This window comes from Dermacentor albipictus, chromosome 2 (assembly GCF_038994185.2).
Source record: "Dermacentor albipictus isolate Rhodes 1998 colony chromosome 2, USDA_Dalb.pri_finalv2, whole genome shotgun sequence".
In the NCBI taxonomy this organism is placed as follows: Eukaryota; Metazoa; Arthropoda; class Arachnida; order Ixodida; family Ixodidae; genus Dermacentor; species Dermacentor albipictus.
This window is the reverse complement of record NC_091822.1, coordinates 113,703,340-113,726,756: the sequence shown is the minus strand read 5'-3', so window position 1 is coordinate 113,726,756 and position 23,417 is coordinate 113,703,340. Positions and strand designations below refer to the sequence as shown.

Sequence of the window (23,417 nt, the reverse complement as noted above, 5' to 3'; positions counted from 1 at the left end):
GGTAAACCAAGGCTACTTCCAGGTAATGAGAAGCCCCCATAAACAGCCCACCTTAATCAAAGATAGCGCGGACAAGCGGAATCATACAACCTTAAAAATGACAAGCAAAGCAATGGGATAATTACTGGTTCTTTCAATTGAAATATCGAATTTTTAAATAAATGAAAGCGTACGCAGGTATAGCTGGCTGCAAGTGGGATTCGAAGCCACGTTTTCTCAATACGCGTGCGATGCTCTTACCACGGCGGACCATCGACAAGCATGTGGCTTAAACCGTTCTGCTACCTTGTGCAGGTGCTTGCTCATGGCCTGGCCGGACCAACGTTACCACAATTGCCGCAGCATGACCAGTCTTCAAGAAATGAAATCGACCGTCCCCATCTACCAAACTTCGCCACGTGCACTTGGACCACAACTACAACACCGATGCCACGTCACTGCTTTCATGACGCCAACCCTTCGCTGTTTTGGGATGCGTCACTTGAGGCGCCACCTATTCTTCACGTGACGTCGACGCATCGCTTTATAAAGGAACAGCTCCAGGCCTACAATTTCAGTGGGCACGGTGGACCATCGACAAGCATGTGGCTTAAACCGTTCTGCTACCTTGTGCAGGTGCTTGCTCATGGCCTGGTCGGACCAACGTTACCACAATTGCCGCAGCATTACCAGTCTTCAAGAAATGAAATCGACCGTCCCCATCTACCAAACTTCGCCACGCGCACTTGGACCACAACTACAACACCGATGCCACGTCAGTGCTTTCATGACGCCAACCCTTCGCTGTTTTGGGATGCGTCACTTGAGGCGCCACCTATTCTTCACGTGACGTCGACGCATCGCTTTATAAAGGAACAGCTCCAGGCCTACACTTTCAGTGGGCACGGCGGACCATCGACAAGCATGTGGCTTAAACAGTTCTGCTACCTTGTGCAGGTTAGTAACTGCTATAGCACGATTAGAAGTGATTGTCGTGGTCTTTTGGTCTTGCCGTGCCCCCTACGGTGTGCTTCTATTGTCCATGATGTGTACTGCGTATGCTTGCTGCTGATGTGCGGCGACATTGAGTTAAATCCCGGCCCCACTGACGGTAGTGGGGCCTCTATCGAATCCATGCTGAAAGAGTTGCTGTCTGGTCAGAGCAAGTTGGCAGCTGACGTGACTGCGCTCAGGGAGCAACAGAATAAGGTGGAAAAAACGTTATAGCTGACTGGGGAGCCAGATTCGTTGAATTAGAAAAACGAGCCTCGCGTGTAGATGACCTTGAACGTACAGTAAGGTCACTGGAGGCGAAGTTGACTGATCTAGAGGATAGGAGCAGGAGATCCAATCTCGTAGTCTTTGGCATTCCGGAGGATGCCGGCGAAACTGAACCTATTCTTAAAAATAAAGTTCTTGACGAGGTGTTTTCTGCAAAGCTTGCTGTTCCTCGCAAATCTGTCGGCCGAATTCATCGTCTTGGTAACAAAGGTAACAAGAGACCAGTCATCATTTATTTCCAGGATTTTACCGAAAAACAGCTTGTCTTAAAAAGTGCGTACAAACTAAAGGGTAGTCGAATATCGATTCAAAACGATTACTCGCGCAGCACACTAAGGAAACGTAAACTCTTGTGGGATAGTGCTATAAGTGAAAGAGAACAAGGCAAGAAAGTTCGCTTAATTAATGATAAGATGCGTATTAACAATGAGCTTTTCACATGGGATGACAGTAAGAACTTGAGGATCAAGACTGACGACTATGTAAATACTTCCAAAAATGATTGACTTGCCTTCGCTGATACTTCCCCTGGTGTTAAAGAACTGAGAATTTTAAACATCAACGCCCGCAGTGTCGTTAATAAATCGGAAAGCCTTGAGGCAACTATCATGGGTTACAATCCACATGTAGTTATGATAACAGAAACATGGTTGCATGACAATATTGAAGATGCTGTTGTGTTTCCTCCATCTTATCAAGCATATCGCCGTGACAGGTGTACTAGAGGGGGCGGGGTAGCAGTTTTGACAAAAGAAACTATATCCGGTACTCTGTTATGTCAGGCCGATAACCTGGAATCTGTTACAATGAAGCTTACTTGCTGGGATAAATCATTTTTGCTATTTGCAGTTTATCGAGCACCTGACTCGCGCCCAGAATTTTTTCATGATCTTTTTGAACACATGGTTTCATTCACAAGCGATAAAGTACTACTTATAGGCGACGTTAACCTACCAGATATTGATTGGGAGAATGGGTTTCTCTGCACCGGGATTAATTCACACTTAGATTACTTACATGACATCATTCTGTCTCACAATCTTCACCAGGTTGTGAGACAGCCAACGCGCACCTATGGTACGTCAGCAACCATACTTGACCTCGTTTTTGTAAGTCGTTCATTAGAAAACTTTTTGTTTCGGTTGAGCCTGGAATTTCTGACCACAGTCTGGTATATTTTTCTTGTTCTTTGGGAGTGCTTAACACTAAAAAATGTAAAACAACCACTGTTAAAGATTTTTCTCGTGCCAGAGACGAAAGTGTCTTGGATTGTCTTGAGCAATGCTTTGATAACTTTCGCAGTAACAATACTACTATGCTTTGCGATAAATTTAAAGAAATTATCGCTCACTGCCTTAGCAACTTTATTCCTAATAGAACTAAAAAAACTTCCAAGACTACTCCCTGGATAACGAGAAAGATCTTGCACCTTAATAGAAAAGTTAAGCGCTTAAGACGACGATGTGCCTCACGTGCTTCAATTCATGAAATCCAAAATAAGCTAAACCAAGAAGTGCGGCTAGCTAAGCGCTGGTATTTTCACCATATATTGCCAAATTTCATTCAAACGGCACCCCAAAAATTTTGGGCTTTTCTAAGCTCAAAAACCAAGCCAATTAATCAAATTGTTCACGAGGGCCATGGTGAAGAAACATTTATTGTAGGTCCGGCGAGGACGCGAACTCGTCGGCCACCCGGCTAGTCCCACGTCGGGACCGGCAGGTCTAGCCCACCGGCCCGGTCGCGGGCACGCCGGACAGCCAGGATTTGCTTTTCCAGAGCGGGGCTACGCAGAAGCGAGTCCCACTCCTCCTTGATGAACTTAGGGTATGTCGACCCGCACTCCCACAGCATGTGCGCTAGAGTAGAGGTCTGCCCGCAGGAGGGGCAGGCGTCGTCGCGATACACGTCCGGGTAAGCCTCGTGGAGAACGGACAGACACGGATACGTACTAGTCTGCAGAAGCCTAAGAGAAACGGCTTGCGCCCTATTCAACCTGGGGTGAGGGGGTGGAAAGACCCTTCTAGACATGTAGAAGAATTTAATAATCTCGTTATGAGTAGCGGGAGCGTCCCTGTGGCCGTAGGGAGGAGGGGAGTCGGTGCTTCTTGCAGAGGAAGCGCGGTCGGTGAGGTCACGCGCAGCCTCGTGAGCAGACTCATTCAGGTTCTGGGGAGCACCCTCGACCGACCCTACGTAAGCTGGAAACCAGTGGATTGAATGATGCGTGAGAGCATATCGATTCGAGTTGCTAAGAAGACGAGCAGCTTGCTTGGCGATGCAACCCTTCTGAAAAGCCCTAACTGCCGTTTTAGAATCGCTATATATCTCGGACCCACGACCGTCTAGCAGGGCGAGGGCGATGGCGGCTTGCTCGGCGACTCCGGGGTCTGAAGTGCGAATGGAGGCGCAATTAGAAATCTTGCCGCTGGAGTCGACCACAACGATGACAAAGGTCTTCCCATCGCTGTACTCCGCGGCGTCGACGAAGCTTGCTCTAATGTCTCGCTGCTTTATCTGTTTGAGGATGGCTGCTGCTCTGGCCTTGCGTCTGCCCTCGTTATGGACGGGATGGACGTTTCGGGGCACAGGGGCCACTTCGAACTTCTCTCGAATGCACCTAGGGATCGGGGTACTGACCATCGGGAATCCCGCAGGGTGGTAACCCAACTCTTCGAGGATGTGTTTACCTGCCGCTGTGGTGCTCAGGCGAGTGAGTTGCGCACGTTCTTGGGCCTCGGCAATCTCCTCGGCAGTGTTATGCACCCCCAGCTTGAGGAGATCCTCGGTATGGGTCCTGATGGGTAGCCCGAGAGCCCTCTTGACCACTTTGCGGATGAGAGCATTGAGCTTGTCTCGCTCCGCTCTGAGCCAGTTGTGCATAGAAATTGTGTACGTAAAGTGACATAGCACGAAGGCATTGATAAGCCTGAGGAGATTGTTTTCCTTCATTCCTCGGTGCCGGTTTGCTATTCTGCGAACGAGGCGGAAAGCGTTGTCCGTCTTTGCGATGATCTTGCGGAGAGCCGTTCCGTTCCCGCCGTTGAATTCGACAAACATGCCGAGGACCCGAATAACGTCGACCCTGGGTATCACCCCCCCGTCACAAGTACGAAGACTGATGCTGCTTTCGGAAACTGGCTTCCAATCTTTGGGTCTCCCTCCCTTCTCTTTTCTGTAAAGCAGAAGCTCCGACTTGGCGGGGGAGCATCGAAGTCCGGTGGGGCGGAGATACTCCTCGATCACATCGATCGCCTCCTGCATGGATTCTTCGACTCTGCCCTCGCAGCCGCCGGGGCACCATAAGGTGATGTCGTCGGCGTATATGGTGTGCTTGACGCCCTCTACGCGTGCCAACCTCTCGGAAAGACCAATCATACAGATGTTGAACAGGGTGGGTGAGATGACGGCGCCCTGAGGAGTGCCCCGCCCTCCGAGGGGCACATCGTTGGAGCGGAAGTCCCCAATGCGAAGCTTGGCCTTCCTGTCCGTTAGGAAAGAGCTGACGTAGCTATGGAATCTGTAACGGAGACCCAGGTCTGAAATGGTCTTTACGATGAAGCTGTGGAGCACGTTGTCGAAAGCTTTCTCGAGGTCCAGACCGAGCAAAGCCTTGACGTCTCTGGAACGGCCATCCACAATCTGATGCTTTATTAGTTTCATTGCATCCTGCGTCGAGAGTCCGGCGCGGAAGCCGATCATGTTGTAGGTGTAAACCTCGTTGTCTTCGAGGTACCCGTTGACCCTGTTGAGGACGACGCGCTCCATGACCTTGCCGACGCAGGAGGTTAGAGAAATCGGCCTGAGGTTCTCGATGTTCGGGGCCTTGCCGGGCTTGGGAATGAGCACCGTACAGGCCATCTTCCACTCTGCAGGAACAACGCCGCTATTCCAGCACTCGTTGATTTTGTCGGTCAGGAAGACGATCGACGTGTCCTCGAGGTTTCTCAACATTCTGTTGGTGACTCCGTCTGGACCAGGCGCAGACTTGCGGTTGAGTGCGAAGATGGCCTGTCTGACCTCGGCAACGGAGAAGTCTTCGTCGAGCTCGGTGCGTGGAGGGCCTCGGTAGTCCAGGAGTTGGGTCACTGGATCTCCATCGCGACAGACGGGCAAGTACTTCTGTACGAGGTTTGAGACGAGCTCATCAACCGTGTGAGTCCTGGTGGCTTCGTGAAGGGCCCGGGCCAACGTATGCCTCTGATTTGACTTTGAACCGCTCTCGTCGAGAAGGTGCTTCAGCATACCCCAGGATTTGCCGTTGCGCATCTGTCCGTCGACGGATTCGCAGAGCTCGTCCCACTGCTGCTGGCATAGCGCCTTGCAGTGTTCATCGATGACCTTGTTGAGCTCTGAGATCTTTTTTCTGAGTCTGTGATTGAGCCTTTGGCCCTTCCATCGGCGGAGCAGGGCGTTTTTGGCCTCGATCAGGTGGGCAAGTCTGCTGTCCATCCGCTCGACGTCGAGATCGGTTTCTACTTTCTTGGTAGCCGCGGAAGCGTCGTTCCGGACGCCTTCGCACCATTCTTCGAGGGTGGCGGGTGCCCTGTCTTTGCCGGGTTCTTCGCGAATCTTGCGAAAGCGGTCCCAATCGACGAACGTGAATTCCTTGATCCTACTCCGAGACACCTTGAAGTTGGTCTCGAGAATGTAGTGGTCGCTGCCGAACTCCATGGCGGTGTTCTCCCAGCCCACGTCCTCAACGTTCCTGACGAACGCGAGGTCGGGTGTCGAGTCCCGGGTGACGGAGTTGCCGATGCGCGAAGGAAAATTCTTGTCAGTGACCAGAGTGAGGTCCATCTCGTTGGCGTCTTGCCACAGGTTGCGCCCCTTGGTAGTGTCGTAGACGTAACCCCAGATGCCGTACGGTGCGTTGAAGTCACCGACGACGACTAAGGGTCGAGGGCCGGCCAAGTCGGTCGCTTTCTTGAGGATGGTCTTGAACTGCTGGCGCGAGTCCCTGGGGCTACTGTAGATATTGAGGACGAACATGCTGTTTCTGCGCTGATTCTGCTGTGGTACGTTGAGCAGGATCTCAACCATGACGTATTCAATTCTACCCCTCGCAAGCTTGAGGTCGTGGGTGAGATGAGTCAGCCTTTTATCAATCAAGGTGCAAATCCCTCGCCCCCCGGGCAGGCCCGACACGGCCCTGTAGCCCTGGACACGAGGGCCATGTCGTTGTCGAAAAACAACGCATCGCGGAGCACTTCAATAATTATTTTCAGAGTGTTTTTTCCCATTTTGATGGTGGTATAAACGTTAACCGCATGTCATGCAACTGGACCTCTGATATTGTATCGCAACCTGGTGTAGTGTCGATGCTGCTGAACCTCAAAGCTAAATCATCTCCAGGTCCAGACAACATACCGAACGCTTTTCTGCGCAGATATGCTGAAGCGTTAGCCCCTTTTCTTGTTGTTATCTTCCGTTCCTCGTTATCTACGGCTAATCTTCCTACAGACTGGCTTACTGCACGTGTCGTTCCCATACCAAAAAAAGGTGACAGAACCCTAGTAACTAGTTATCGTCCTATCTCATTAACTTCATCATGTTGCAAGTTAATCGAACATATTATAGCTAATGAAATAACCAAATTCCTAAGTGACAACAACGTACTGTCTCCTCATCAGCATGGTTTCCGGAAGGGTTTTTCTACTGTGACACAATTAACCACAATTATTCACAACATTGCAAGTGCTCTTGACAAGTCAAGCCAAATTGACGTAATATTTTTAGACTTTAAGAAAGCGTTTGACCTTGTACCTCACAATAAACTCATAGAAAAATTAGTCAATAGATCTTCCAGCCAATATTATTAACTGGGTGGCGGCTTATCTGTCTAATCGCAAGCAGTTCGTTTCAATTGATAATTACTCTTCTAACGAACTTTCAGTAACCTCTGGAGTACCTCAAGGTAGCGTGCTAGGACCTTTACTATTTCTAATTTACATAAACGACATCACTAACGAAATTTCTCATCCCGTTCAAGTTAGACTATTTGCTGACGATTGTGTGTTGTTTAATGAGGTTACTTGCCACGATGATCAATTAATGCTTAACTCTGACCTTCAAAACATTATTTCCTGGTGCAGTCGGTGGGACATGGAATTGAACAGAGAAAAAACTGTTTATATGTCCATAACAAAAAAATAAATAAAATGTCATTAGTCTATAACCTCGGCACGGAACCACTGACCAAGGTCAACCAATATAACTATCTTGGAATCACAATAACCAGTGACCTCAGCTGGAATAGGCACATTTCTAACGTATGTAACTCGTCTTTCAGGAAACTTTGTCTTCTCAGGCACAAACTAAAGCACGCTCCCTCTAGTACTACATTACTGGCTTACACTTCACTCATCCGACCGAAACTGGAATATGCATGCATTGTGTGGGATCCCTATAAGAAAATTAACATTAACACTTTAGAGATGGTCCAACGTAAAGCTGTCAGGTTTATTTTTTCTAAATATAGACTGAGTGACTCTCCTACTAGCCTAATGATTCAACATAATATCCAAACGCTACAACTACGCAGGAAAATACAACGACTGAAATTTCTTTTCTTGCTTAAAAACAACTGTTTGTCCCTCCAGCCGCAGGCTTATGTTAAACCACTTACAGCGCGCCGAACACGGCATCGTCACGCTGATTCTTTGACGCCTTATAACACCCGAACTAACCTTTTCAAGTTTTCATTCTTCCCTCGCACTGTGACAGATTGGAACAGCCTGCCATTATCACAATTGATAAACACCGATTCTATTGATCGCTTGTCTTTGATACTGAGGGTATTGCCATATGGGCAAACCTTGTTACTGTTCGTCTTTTTTTACACGTGAATATTGTATAATACTTTCCACATCGTCCTTATTCTATTCAGTATTTTGCAATGAGCGCTCGTTCAACTTCTGGTACTTTTTTCCCTCTCTCGATAGTGGTTGCCAGTGCTCATATATGCGTGTGATACTGTTCTAGTGTTTGTCAAGTTGCCTTCCTTCAGTGTACACTCTCTTAATCTTATTAGTCGTCGCTTTCATTTTTTGTTTTCTTATAATATTTACATATGTTGCATTGCTTCTGTATTTTCTTTTCATGTCTGTATGTATATACAAGTACGTGCATACGCAAATATTTGTTTTCTGCCCCTCCTGCTTGGGCCCTCATTTGGGCCTGCAGTATTGTATAAATAAATAAATAAATAAATAAAACTGAACTAGCACGATGCCGTTTCTCGTCCTTTTTCTTGGGTGTTGATGTACGTGTACTAGAATTAATCCCACGAGTATTAGCCAGATTCACCACTTCAGCCTCGTCAGCGGACGTAGAAGATCCAAAACCGCAAACATACAAGAACCGCCTACACCATGTGTGGTGGCGATCGCTAATGCTCCCAGGGTTAACTCTGGTAAAAATAGATAAATACCCAAGATATTGGTTGGGAAAACAGGGCCGTGGCAGCTGAATTCGTAAGAGTATCTCGCATGTATTTCGAAAGCGTGGGTACCTGTCCAACCCGCAGCCAGTTGTTTTTGTTTTTTCCTCCACTTTGATTTTCATTTAATGTATGTATCATTTCTACGCTTCACTTAAACAAGCAAGTGTTCCGCATATGTTTTCCTTGTTGTCGTTGTCTGTTGGCTTTATGTGGCGGCTACTGACAAAAACTCAGCCGCTCAGTTCCCTTTCCTCCTGAACCTAAAAAAAATTAATTTTCATCACATCACCACCGCCGTGCATTTAGACATTTTGGGAAATAACTAAGTTTGTTCAAAGCGATACTCATCGTAAAGCCGTCGCTGGGATTCCTTCAACTTCTTTTTTCTCTTAGACAATTACTGCAATAAACTTTTACCTGTTTTTTTACGAGTCGGGATGTGAAAAAGCATTTACCTCAAGGTGACTTTGAGATTTGGTCACGTGAAGTGCTCGCCAGTAAAGCAATAAGTATCAAAAATGCATTCATGTAATTTCTAATTTATTATTTCGTTCATTCATTATTTCATTTTGTTGAGTGTGTCAAGATGTGTTGACCGCCCACGCGAAAACCGTGAAAAGGCGTTTCCAGAATTTTACGAGCGAGGAGACGCAATCGGAAAGCCCAACCTGCTCAAGCTAATTTGAACTAGTCTCTCTGGTCATATCAACAACGAATTTTTTTGTTACGTGGTAATACATTGCATGAGTGTAACACCGCACAGGCATCTTCAGTTATACGCATCTTCAACGAACGCCTTTACAAGAAAATTACGGATATTTCACCAGAATTCTGTATGTTCCGGCCAAATTCCTATCTTCCTCGTGTAGAGCAACGTCTCAAGTGCCAAGAGACGTTACAATAACCAAGTAATTAGTACAACCAATTCACCTGTACAACGAATGAATTCTGACGTCCTATATTTCTCGTGTGTCGCTTTACAGTGCACTCGTAGCACCGCCACCGGCCTTTTGCACCTTTCACTGAATTTCGGTCATAGAGAGCGTCGACAGACTCACCGGCAAGGGCCACTCTGAAGGGTCTGTACTCCGCATTAGTTATGCCGACTGTCTCCGCAGAGAATGCGTTACAGCTGTAGAGCAATACATCACGGACCTACACAGTCTGCAGCACGTTGGCTCCTCTGATTGCCGTACGCACCCGGTAGCTTTCGATCCATGGCATGTCGATTGTAAAAAGAAAGAAGCATGCAAACACTAATTAAATGCACAGCAAATAGAACGTAAAGTACTGACAGTGAGCCACCTCCTGAGGCGATGAATCATACCATACCTCCTAGCTCCTTCAAAAATCAGTCTTAATGAAAAAAATTCTTGATATCAATATATGTGCTTATTTTTTCTAAGCCGATATGCCGCTCTGCATTTATAACTTCATACTGCCTGTAGTAGCACGAAAGACGAAGACTAGGGCTTCAAAACGGGGCACTTGGTAATATTTTGTACCTACAATCTGCTCGACATGCTACGAAAGCCATTAACAAGGAACAGCGACGCATCCTGTTTTTCATTCGCATTTCGGTGCTCATGTGCTTCCAATGGCGGCCACTTATTATCTTCCATTTTCCTGTGGCGGCAGATATTATTTAGCAATTACTCTGCCGCATGAAGGCTCGTTAAAGGAGCTACATCCATTCAGCTTTTCTTAAGTGTTTTCCTCTCATATGTCTAGTTTTGAAGCATGCGGAATAGATATTTACAGTGTTGCTGAGCCGCGAATTCGCCACTGTGGAACACCTCGCAACACACCAAATCTTTGCCTTGATTTCAGTGTCGCGAACTACTTTGGACGGCAACAATCAACATAAAAGACCCTGAAGTTTCCTAATAAGGCTATTTTCTATGACTTCAAATTGAGTCCGCTAACACTGTACTTCATTTGCAATGCTGTCGCGCCTCTAGACTATAATAGTATTAGATAAACCTGATCTATAGTGTGCACAACGATGCGCGATTATTACAATTGTGTGACTTTTGTGGCAAAGTTTCATGAAGGTCACAAGCACTATTTTATGAAAGCGGTTTGCATACAAGAGCAAAAAAAAAACCACCTCGATGCGGGTGAATTATATTCGTAAATGTGGCCTGAGGTATATATTTCAACAAAGAGGGCCTGTGACAGCAAGAGACCTGGGAAATTTGATGTAGAATGTGGGCTATGATTACTTCGACGACTACTTTTGTTGAAATTCACAACTACCACAACAAAAGCAAGTATTTCAGGTGAGCCGATCAAATGAGTGACGAAGTAGATTGACGCTCAATCGTAGTACAAACAACCAAAGGCAACAATATTTTCTTGACCTAGCCACTCGACGCTCCCTTGAGTTCTGCACTGCATTGCTGACAAACATAAGTCTATGAAGAAGCCATGGTGCAGTACCTGTTCAGACTCGAAAACACTCGTCTGGATAATCATAGTAGCCCTCTTAATTGAGGTGTTATGACACGCGCATGTTACCGGTTAACCGCGTAACAGAATGGCGTAGAGTTTTCGCAACGTATCCTGCCGCTACCATGCTCGCTGAACAGCGATACTGGCAGCTCTCTTAGACACGTACTAGCGCCTGAATTTTCGCCGTGTGCGGTCAGCAAGTGCCTCTTGTTTCTAGATTATTGAATATTACACCACAAATTTTAAGAAATAGTGTTTTATTTCTGCGAGGAATTCTTCAGCCTTCTTCGTCGTGTCGCTTTGACCAGAGAAGTGCTGCACGATGCTACTTTTGCTGTACCTTCTGGTACCCATGATGTCCCAGGGGGGGAGGACAAGCTCCGATCATCTCTGTAAGAGCAAAATAAACATAATCACAAACAAGTTTTGCGATCTGCCACACCTTCAATGCGAGCAAGCACTAAGTCTACATTGCATATCAGTAGGTGAGGTTAGGTAAGTAGACGGAGACCTCAAACCCTTATGAACGTTATCACTAGAAGAATGTGTGGAACACTTTGTCTATTATAGCGTTGACAAAATTCAATAGCTTATGCGCAACCGCAGAATATACGCCGTTTGAAGACACACTTCTTTTTTGTAATGTACGTGCACAGATTCCATACATCGTTGCGCGAAGTTCCTCACGAAGAAAAAAGGTTCGTCTCTCGTCCAACGGGAATATAACCTTGCGTTATGTTCACGTTCATCTCCGTCCAGGACATATTGCAGGCGACTCACATTTTTGACGTGACCGACGTAGCCGAAGGCTTCCAATCCGTAGCCGTGATTCAGTCCGTATGGGCTGAGGCCATAGACGTACCGTAGAGGATTGTAGTTGTACCGGTGGCTATAGGTCTAGCGGGTTGGATAGTAACCGTGTCTGTAGGCGGGAACGTGATGAACGACACCGGTCACTGCTGTGGGCACGGAAGCGTGGACAGTATGAACAGCCGTCGCAGCGGGAGTGTAGGTTGAAACCTTGGCAACAGTATGAGGCACACCGGGATTCGTGGTCTGGTAGCTTGTCACTCGGGTGGCCTTGGAAACGGCAGGAGTGTGGTGGATGGTAGTGGCCACGGCCGGAGCCGCCACTACCGCAGGAGCCGCCACCACTGTCCGTGTCGCGAAAACTTTTGTGGATGTGGGAAATGCGGGCATGGCTACAAACCCGGCAAAAGCAGTGCTGGCCAAGGCCAGGAGCAGGTACGAGTGAACCTGCAAAAGATCGCGTTCAAGTTGGCAACCACCACGTCAAACGGTTCCTGCACAGTGTCTGTTTGGAAATTGCTGACATTGGCTTAAGAAAATGTGGCTGTCAAAATTTACTGGCGTAAAGAAGTAGTTATATGTTTATAAAAATATTTGAAGTGAACTTCTGGTGGTCGTACCATGCACCAAACGCGTGATGAGCAGAGAAATTTGAGACCTGTGTAAGCTGCATAATTGCTTACAAAAAAAGTTACAATGCCTGAATCGTAGTACACAATATTCGTAGAATTGGTGTCGGATGTAGCAGCCGAAAGATTGGCTATTTGCAAGAGAGCGTCAGGATATTTTACATGTATAATAAACAAAAAAGCTTTTAACTTCGATGACTGACTGCAAGAAATATGTGCGTGGCTTTAAATAGTGTTCTTGAAATCGAACGCCATAGAGTATCGAAGACACTTTCTTTTCTGTTCAAGATTACATGGAGTACATTCGGCGTGAAATGTTCGCGAGCAGCGGGAGCTGAGAAGCATCTGAAGACTTCCACAGCCAAAGTACCGAGCCTAAAATTCGTATCGCCAGTTTTTACTGGTATATGAAAATAACATAACGTTGTACGATTTTACTGGTGTGGTCACAAGGTGCTCCGCGCTTCGACGTTTTCTCAAATCCTGTGTCCAGAGTGTCCTTTGTGCCCTACAGGTTCCTAGAAAGATCTCTATAGGGAATTCCAACGCGGCCATCGTTCAACAATGATAGGATTTATGATTAGCACTTAGATAAACCTACGTGCTTGTCATTTTAAACACTCATGTGACATAATTGTTTCTTCTTACTTTTATCTTTCGAAATTTCGAAGCACTCATTTATGAGCACACGTGCGCAATCTTTGTCAAGTGTAACTCAATTTGAAAAACGGTAAAGTTGTTTTAGGCCAGAAGCATTAAGTTAGCCAACTACATGCGCTATCATTCCTACGCTGGCGGAACTGCGATACTAGCAGCTCTTGTAGACATTAACGTCGTAGTTTTTCTAAATAGTATTTGTAGGAAACTCCATTTGTTGCTCAAGCCCTGCTAAGAGGAAAAGGATGCGACCACGGCTCCGCTAATAACTTCTAAGAACAGAGAAAGCTTGCTTACAGTGACCATTTTGTTGGTTGGCTGAAGTTGCCTCTGCAGAAATGACTCGAGTGATGGTGAGGTGGTGGCTGGCCTCTTATATACCTGCCTAAGGCACGACTAACGAGCTCTTTTCTTGTTCTTGCTTGCCCCTTCAGCAAATAAACGAAAAGAAATAAAAAAGAACGCGGGATGTCACCACCAAAATTTTGCAAAGCCAGCCCATAATCCCTGAAGTAGAACACTGGCCTGGGAACGAGACTGTTTCCATGTGGAATTTCAAGCGCATTACACTCTGCATCACTTGCCGGTCTTTCCTGGCGACTTATCAGCGCAGCGAACTTAACATAGAAGGCACTTCGAGTGTCTCTGTATTGCAATGAACTATTCATTCCTCATTTCCGATGAGACGTCCATTCGTGTTAGCGAAAAAAGAAATTCTTCTGTCCCCTACATGGCAGCGCATTCTTAATGAATAGAATTGCAATCCGGGAGCGCCCAGTTAATTCTTGCCGACATCCGTAGTGGGTCGCCACCCTGAGAGATGAAAATCTCCCCTTAAGTCCTTTAGATGGTTATCAAGTCGAGTCCAGCCTTTTGAAAGATTCAGTAGGATGGAGACATTTGCCGATTTTTGTGCCTTTCGTTATTCTCCCATCGGAAAATTTTTAAGCATTTCCGTATTGTTTACGATCTAGCCACATGCTGACCACTCATCTCGTCAAGAAAGGTTGCGTTTTTTTTTTCGCCGCAATTTTTCTATTGCATCAGTCGCCTTACTAGTTGTTTAGTAGTCGGTCGTCATTTCAGGGAAAAAGGCAAAATTATGGCACTTCGCAGTACGTTCTGATATGGAATAAAAGATAACGTCAACGTGCAAAGACTAGATTAGGTGGGAACTAGTCAGAATTAGTACCAAATGTAGTGTGACAAAACAAAATTACACGATCACTTCCTCGACGCTTAGAGACATTCTCCCATGATCTTCGACTGAACGTGGCATGCACGAACAATAGTAGCGCATAGGGCTTACCACTAACCGCTACTGTGATAACTGTGGCGACTTAGAGACAACGAAGCACAGATTACTAGAATGCCCTGCGTACCGCGAAGAGACAATTTTTTGACCAAAATATGGACATTATTTGACGAGATCCGTTAACTTTACCCAGCATCTTAGGTCAAATGCCCGGCCCTTCAATACAGTGGCGGTTTTTGTATTTATTGTTCAGGTACCTGTCAGAAATTAGTCTAATATTAGGAAAGCTTTCAACATTGAATATTTCATTTACAAAAGCCTAAATTTACCCACTATGTCACCTGTAAATATTAGTATCAGGTCCACATGCGCGTTTCATATATATTTTGATTGTCTTTTTCCCGCTCTCCTCTGGAATCTTTTAATCCCATTCCCCGTCCCTACACAGAGTAGCATGCCATCGGTTGTATACGCGCCGGCAAAAATCTCTGTTTTCCTAATAAAGAATCTCTCTCTGTGTGTGTGTGTGTGTGTGTGTGTGTGTGTGTGTGTGTGTGCGTGTGTGCGTGTGTGCGTGTGTGTGTGTGTGTGTGACAAGATGGCTTAGAGATGCAAAAGCACAGGCCAGAACCACAATACTGAGTTATAATTAAATCTACATAAACAGGGAGCTGTCGTAGATGTAACATTTCCGTGTGCACACGTAGGAAGAGCTTGAGGCTTTCATCGCAAGGAGAGTGATCGGCGTACACGTAGATGTCATACCATGCAATAGCTGTGAATATTGCGACAGCATCCAATGACAAGGAAATCGCTGCAACAGGCCACATGTGCACAACCAGACAACTCAAAAACATTGGTAATCATGTTGAAGATGTATTACGTGTTCCACGCCTTAATCAAGATTCATGAATTCATGCATATATTAAAACATTCTTAAAGATCGTTTCCACTCTTTTTCTTGGTCCTATATTTGCTCATGATGGCATGTCCCACAGTGTTGTCTTTTTTTTTGAGGAAGAGACGGGTAAAACAAGCGCACCTAAGGCTGTATTTTTTACGTATTGTACAAACTATTTGCGTATATGTAACAAAACAATTCTAGGCGGCTTAGCAATTTAGCGTCCGTGTCATCATTAGGCTCCATATTTTCAGACTAGCGCTGTAGGATCAGGAAGAAATCTTGCAGTTTCCAACCACAAAAATTCTAAAAATTCTGGCAGTAATTTTCGGAGTAATAGTCCGAAATGTACATCATAAGGGTATTCCAATGCAATGTAGAAAGTCAAGAAAGATGACATGTTTGGTTGTCGGATTTGAATATCTTCTCAGTTGACTTTGTGTCAGCAGCGTGCTCTATAATATCAAATATGTCTGTGTCTACATGGATGTAACAGCTACAGTCGACGAGATAAAATAATTGGAGTGGTACCAGAAATAGGCCTTTGCTATAAAGAATGCAAGAAAAAGTGTTACAGAGTGTGTCATACCTTGTCACCACAAAGTGAAGTGGGGAAATGTTAAGCCAGTATTAAGCCTCCACATTTTGGAGGAAAAGTTCGTTCACGGCTTGCGGCAACTGCAGGTAAATATTCTTGGCCTAGTTGCTGTATACGAATGAGTAAACATTTGGGCTTGGGGATAGAGTGCGAAATTAATTAAACAGCGCCACTTAAGACGAAGAAAAAACACAGAATGCTGGCTATCAAAAAGAATAGTTTCGAAAAAGTTGCAAACTTATATGCTACAAGAAACAGCGACAGTAAAGTCACGTGATACAGAGACCACATGAACACACATAAAGAACCCTGAACAAGAAAAGAAATAAGCTTGTCAATATTCAATGGAAATGTGTGTTATCAATAGGAACCTATTTACCGCTCCAAAGACTTATAGAAAAGGTTGAACCAATAAAGTTGCATGGACATAATGTCCGTGTCATCGCCCTTTTCTTTCTTTTGCGCTCGTCAGTGTGCAGCTGCAGTTAATCCTATAATTCACGAAGTAACAAACATAGTGTTTTCTCCAGTCATCTCAATCGTAGAGCAACAAATACTCTAGATGACATTGCGCGACATTGCATGGCAACGCACCATCACTACCAATAAATGCCTCGCTCCGAGACGCCGTATAAAGCCGTTCCATTTGTAGCAGTTCAGCCCGTCGTGGTGAGCCCGCCAAATAAAAGTTGAATTTCATTGCAAGCTGTTTCTCATACGCAGCTAAAGTAGACTCACCGCTACCGTAAGACAGAGCTGTACCTAGTTTTATTTTACACCTTTCTTTATCAGGCACTCATGCTTGTTTGCGGTATGTCACTCGTTAGACAGCCGAAAACTTCATAGCACAATTTAAAGGCAACTATAGTGTTTACGATTATTCTAGACAGGCATTTCTTACTTTAGACTGCGGGTAATGTGAAGTTGAGTGTGAGGAGCCAAGGCCACCTCTTGCATCACTATGTATCACGTTACAGCGTATGTGCATATCTTTGTGCGTCGGCTTTCCATCTGTACAGCAAACCTTCGCAAGGTATTTCTGTTGTAATCGTGATGGGTAATTACGCTAATTCACGGTTTTATAGACACAGCTAGCTGTTAGTGTGTACACTCGCTATGAACTGGCTTCCAAAAATGTATCATTTAGGGTGGCACCGATTACACTTGAATTTGTGCCAACGACAGACAAGGAGAGGCTGCCTTCAAAATATTGTGTTATTTCTCGAGCAGATTTGTCTACACAACAAGCGGGAAAAAATAAACTGTGCATCACTAGCAATCTATTCAGCGGTGGTATTCAATGTGGTTGGCGAGGACACCGTCAAAGCCAATTATATAAAGTCTTGCTACAAACGGCGAATAGTAACTGATGCGAGGAGTAATACATCATTGCTGCTATGGTCTTTTAGTTTAAAAACATCAAAAATCTTTTTTCCTCCTACACAACATCTGAACCCCAGGCTTTATGACCCGCAATGCAGACAAAGGAGATCCGTATATCCAGTTCTGAAGTTCCAATAAACAAGCCAAATATATTCATATTCATTTTCTTAGATTTCCTAAAATATTTATTCGCCTCACAAGTTCATTGAGATCGCTCAAAAGTAGCAGAGGAAATTTCTGTTATGTCCTACGATACGAGATTCTTCTTCTCGTCTTGAAACAAGGCAATGTCGTTGCGTGGGCTTTAGAAGCAAAATGTTAAAGTAGAAAATAAAGTTTAAGTAGACAAACAAACTAAGCTGAAGATTTGTTTCCGTTTGTGTTAAAGAGGAGTGACGGCGAGCTAAAAGTAGACGAACGCTGGAGTCGAGGTAAAAAAAATTGGAGGCTTATCAAGGTTAAGCCCAGTAGATGCGAAGCATCCACTGGGCTTAACCTTAGCGTATCCTTTGCGTTTGGAGGCATCTTGACCCCTTACACGCCCGGCGCAAAGACGCTGGCGCGGTTGCGGGCACAGAGACTGACGCGACGGCGGGCGCGCGCCGCTTCATCCCTGGCGTGACGTCACATATCCCGTGATTCAGCGATGGTGGCGCCGCCGCCGCGTTGCGTGCGACGGCGCGAACCGAAGCGTGGAGGCCTCCGCCGGGCGACGTCCGACAGCGCGATATGAGGTCCCATCTGCAGCCGGTGTGACGTCATCAGGTGACGTCACATCATGGGATCTCACTTCAGGGTCAATGGTGGCCACCGCCAGGAGGCGACCGACGGCGCGATATGAGGCCCCATCTGCAGCCTGTGTGGCGTCATCACGTGATGTCATGTCACGTGACCCCACTTTAGGGTCAATGGTGGCCACCGCCGGGCTTCGCACGAAGGCCCGAAACCTACGTTAATATGCTTCGCATAAAATGAGGTAGATAAGAGGCGAACGCCGAGAGCCTCAAACATGCACGAACGCTAGACAGCCGCTGAGTGCCCACGTTGCGATAGTGATCGCTCTTAATGGATGAGCTGCGGTTGTTGTGTCCGCAGCCACTCACTCACCCAGAGTATATAAATTACCAGCTGTGCCTCATAAAATCTAATTTGCAAGCGTCCTTGTCCCTTAGCAGAGACACCGTAGAGGTCACTGAACACGAAGAGCACAACATTTGGCCCGAAAGTGCCGACGCTCGCCTTTGCGTGGTTGCGGCTGAAGTGGCTGTTTGCTTATTTGTACATTTCTTTCGGAAAGTCGACCTGCACAAGTTAATTCAAGAGAGCTTGCATCTTGGGGCCTCGTTGCAGTTCAATTTCATGAAGCTGCTCCCCTTACTTCTTTTTCGTTTGTGATATTTGTATCCGCTCCCTATATGAATCTTTCTGCTCGCTGTTCACTTTTTCAAGTTGTTTTGCTTCTTCCCCAACTTCACCCGAAAATACTTACGAATCGCGGCGCTCGGCTGGTATATAAAGGTCTATCGACCGTATCTACGACAGCAATTCATCCTTTTACGGACTCTCCAGTAGCACACCAAAGCAACCGCCATGACCACCGTAAGTTCAATCTCGTTCTAGCTTTGATTCTGCCTTTCTCGTTCGTTGGTCAAATTCAGCGACAAATGGTAAAATTCTTCTTTTGCAAACCCGAAGAGGCATTCAGCATTAAGGGTTTTTTATGACTGAGTATATGTCAGCCTTTTAGCGCAATTGCTTCTTCTCTTAGAATTACAACGCCAGTACGTCACATCCAGTAATCATTTGATGCTTGCAGGCACACCATATTCATTGGAATTTCTTCTTAAAGTTAAGATATTTAAGAGAGGCGTTTAGCAAGCCTCCCGAAATTGCGAAACGGGGATTCTCTGAAGGAGTGTTTAAAAAAAATCCAGCGGCATTTGAACATGTTCACTCAAAGGTGTGTTGAATTAAGTTATGTCGAGGTAAAAAACACTTTATCTTACCCTTACTCCTTTCTCCAAACCTTAGTGCCCACAATGAGCGCAGTCCCCTAGTCACTGCGTCGATTGACATTCCTATTTTACCTTTTTTTTTGCACTGTCAGCTCTTCCTCGTCATTGCTATGGTCGGCACGGCCTTCGCCGGACACATTCCAACACACGCGGTGCCGGTGGCATCTCTCGCCACAACGTACCATCACTCCATCGTCGCGGCACCGGCTTACGTAGCCGCCGCAGTTCCCGCCGTGTCCACCACCGTCCAACACACTCCAGCCGTGTCCAAAGCCACTCGAGTGACCAGCTACCAGACTACACAGCCGGGAGTGCCACACAAAGTGGCCAAGGTATCCACTTACACCCCCGCTGCCACGGCCGTTCATACTGTCCATGTTTCGGTACCCACTGTGGTGACCGGTGTTGTTCATCATGCTCCAGCCTACACGTATGGCTACTATCCTGCACGCTACAGCTACGCCCACCGCTACGGCTACCAACCGCTTCGCTACGGCTACGTCCACGGCCTTACCCCATATGGTCTCAACTATGGCTACGGATTGCACGCATTCGGCTACGTCTCCCCTGTCAAGAAATGTGAGAGCACTACTTTTTGCTTCTCACCACACATTAAGCTTTAAAACATCTTGATTACTGCCTGTAATGTATTCTGCTTGCCAGTTCTTTGTATAAACTTGGATTTGTAAGGGCAGCAAGGATTGAAACAGAGCATTTTCTATGCTACTATCGTTAGTCGTTGCCTGCAAAGAATAGGCCGTCGAATAAATATAGATGGTGCGCAGTGCGGCCGCTTGCAAGAACCTGTAAATATCATTTTCTCCTAACACTAAAAAAAATATTAGGCCTGCAGGTAACGTTAAGGGAGTTCAACATGTTGTTTATTGAGAACGATGTCATTGTTGTCTTCTTTACAGAAACGCCAAAGCCAGCACCTAGCGACAACGTCACCTTCCGTGGAACAGATGCGAAACTCGAGAAGCGACTGCTACTGATGTGGTGAAAGTCCCTGTACAGTTTGTCGTTCTGTGTTTCTGTCGTAGGGATGAGTTCCTCAGAAAAATAAACAATATTTCCTCAACCATCTGCCTTTCGGATCAGCCAACCTTGAGCATTTTTGGCCTCCGTCCTTGCTGACGATCAATTAACACTTTGCCTCGCGCAGCCAACCGCTGATACTTGCGTCGAAGTAATCAAAGACTACTCAAGCAATGAAAAAAAAAGAGAAATTGCGTCTCCTTAATATACACAAGCGACGCTTTGATGTGTGGGCCCGCGATTTTTCTGTACACATAGAAGTAGCTCCACCATTTCCATTTCAGGCGTGAGTGGTCTTTATTGAGTAGCGGCAAATGGGTGATCACAAGAAGGTGAACAAGAGTAACTGTATAATTCCTGGATATGAATCAGATAGCTCTGCAGGAAACCCTGTATAAGCTGCGTGGTTGTCTATGAATACTCTCAATATGCAAAATGTTATTTAAATGCCCTGCCCTAAGGGCTACCGAAGCCAGAAATGGAACCTGTGGGCATGTAAAAAATGTTTGGCGCATCGTTGCATGCTTTTGTAGGCAGTTTTTGGGCAGGCACCACTTTGCGTGCAAGTTTAGCTCGGCATCTACTATGTTTCACTTCTATAGGCCTTTTTGTTGCCTTTTGGTCATCGTTGAGCTATCACTCACAAGCTTTGTGGATGTGCTCTTAAAAGCTGGCCCTGACCTGTGTGCGTTTCACAAGTGTAGGCACCGGAGATATAGAGAGCAATATCATTTATTAGTCCCAAAGGAACTGAGGCACCAGTCCAGGCCCCATGGTAGGCACATGGGAAAAGAAATGTTCTTGCCGAAAGCTTTTGTTACAGCTGACACATCAAAGTTCCCTTGAAGAGTTCAAGGGGTAACTACTCTTAGTCTTTCCGCACAATATAAACACTGCATGAGTGCAGCTGTATTTGTATTTGGAGAATAAGTTCTCTTACAAGAGGCCTCCGCTTTGCAAAACAATATTTGTTGCAGCTCTATTTCTGTCTAGAAATTTACTGAGGAATTGAGCGCTGAAATGACGGGGCACAAAGAAGTCAAATGTACCCAAACTTCGCTTGTCGTCGTCACTGTACTCTATTTTTAAGTAATAAACTACCGTTACCTTTAACCATATATGGTATTCACATGAAAGATAAGCGCATTACGTGCGATTGTAGTCGCACAGTTAATTGCACTATCATTCATTATTCCTCGCAGAGAGCCACCAGCCACAGCACTTGCTTTTGTTTATTATAACCATAACAATTTTGATGCGAAAAGCATAAACAAAGTCAGATATGGTCTGTAAAATGGGCACAATGTCCATGTGAGTCAAAGGGCAGGAGATGGGATTTGCAATCCCTGGCGAAACGTACGACCAAAGTTTATTCCTTCATTACGCGGCAAACGACAATGTCCTTGTCCAAGCTTCACAAACTGGACAAACTCCGCAATAGTGAATTAGCTCGTATACTCAATTTGCGGACCTACCGTCTTTCAGCTAAACTCAAGCACTGCCTTGTCTGTGTTCCAGTCTCGGCGGCTGCCGATGCAAGTTTGTTTTATTGAGCTACATGTCAAAGAGCTGACTTTCTTCCGGCTACTTAGATGTATTTCTAAAATTATTGACTCGCATTCTCAATGACTTCGACTAGCCATGCGTGTTCCCAAGTGCGAAATCCTTTAAAATTGATCGAAAATTGTTGTTTAATGTGACCCTGGTGGACCTTTACGGAACGTGCCATGCGTTATCAAGCGGTTGCTGAAACAGAGTACCTATACCGCAACATTTGCTTGTAATTTCAGTGGAGCGTTGGCCTATGCACTATATGAACACTTGACCAAGAAATTGTTCTAAGGACCTGAGGTCGTCTCAAAATACATGGTCGCAACAGTTGTTCTTAAAACAAAAATCCGGCCAATCGGCCACGATTCATGCTTTGGTGAACAAGTTCCGTCTTCGGCAAGCCGGTGCATACTTTTTAAAGTGAGCCAAGCTATGCACAATGACGAGGTAGGTTTTTGTCTGCCGTCATACGTTTCCGAATGAAAGTGCAGCGTTGATCCGCCATAAGCTATAGCCAACGTCCCCTTTTCCCTCCTTAGTTCATACAATGTGGTTCTTGGCATTCACAATACATAGTATAAAATGACAAACATGACAAATCACCGAGGGAACACGTAAGGCTGCGTTCATGAAGCATTCCAAGTTCATTTATTTCATTGGCAGCAGTTCTTGTCGAGTGACATACAAACTTGTCTTGAGAGTGCCTCGGTATTCAAACAACTGTTCCCGAAGGAGACAGAAATATAGTTCTTTGATGAAAATATCAGGACAGTAGGCTCCATCTGCGCAGCAAACACAAGAAAAGTAAAACATAACCGTTTTCAGTCCTTCCACGCTACGCAAGGAAACCATGGATGGCATAATATTTGTATATGAAATATAATACCTTATACCAAGGGCATCAGGAATACTAAACAGGCACTGCTACTACTGTGTCGTTTTCCTTAGAATAATATTGAAGAAAAGAGAGCTGAACTCGGCCGCACAAGAAGGAAAACGGACACAAAGTTAGTGGGTCGCCGTCACACCTCTCTGTTATACAAGAATTATCTGCCAGACAGCCAACCTATCCACCAGTGTGCGTGTCATGTTGCCGTTCTCTAGTATATAATGTAAGATGAAATGTTTCCTTGATTACGACGAAGACGCTTAATAGCATTAAGGCGCAGTAGCGAACAAAATGGCACATAGGATGAAGAACGGCGCATTACCTTCTATAACCAGAGCCGGCATATGCGGCGATGTATGCAGGGTTATATAGGGTATGTGTCCAAGTCATTTTTACTGGTAAAGTTGGGTTCACTCGACGCCTGTTACGACTACCTTCTGTTAGCGAACGCTCAACTTTTAAGTAGCGTTATTTTTAAGCTAGCACACACTGTCAGTAGCTATTTATTTGGCACATACAAAAATAAGACCAAC

General features: G+C 45.6%; 1 protein-coding gene across 3 annotated transcripts; it reads left to right on the top strand.

The window, feature by feature from the left end:
• The first annotated feature begins 240 nt into the window (after positions 1 to 240).
• LOC135910931 (uncharacterized) lies at positions 241 to 20,476 on the top strand. 3 transcript variants are annotated; one of them, XR_010567169.1, is made up of 3 exons: positions 241 to 294; positions 19,499 to 19,985; positions 20,324 to 20,476. XR_010567169.1 is itself a non-coding variant. In XM_065443003.2 (3 exons), coding segments are annotated over exons 1-3 (678 nt in total). In that variant the 5' UTR covers positions 626 to 747; the 3' UTR covers positions 20,326 to 20,476. The 3 variants fall into 3 exon arrangements, 1 of the variants encoding a protein (XP_065299075.1); XR_010567168.2 differs by lacking the exon at positions 241 to 294 and adding an exon at positions 562 to 615; XM_065443003.2 differs by lacking the exon at positions 241 to 294 and adding an exon at positions 626 to 936.
• Positions 20,477 to 23,417: the final 2,941 nt, after the last annotated feature.

What these genes read in the sequence shown, in the direction of transcription:
- LOC135910931 (XM_065443003.2), top strand. Translation starts at nt 748, where the DNA reads ATGCCACGTCAGTGCTTTCATGACGCCAACCCTTCGCTGTTTTGGGAT. An exon ending in AGTTCTGCTACCTTGTGCAG is followed by an intron (nt 937 to 19,498) that starts GTTAGTAACTGC and finishes TTGCACTGTCAG; the next exon opens with CTCTTCCTCGTCATTGCTAT.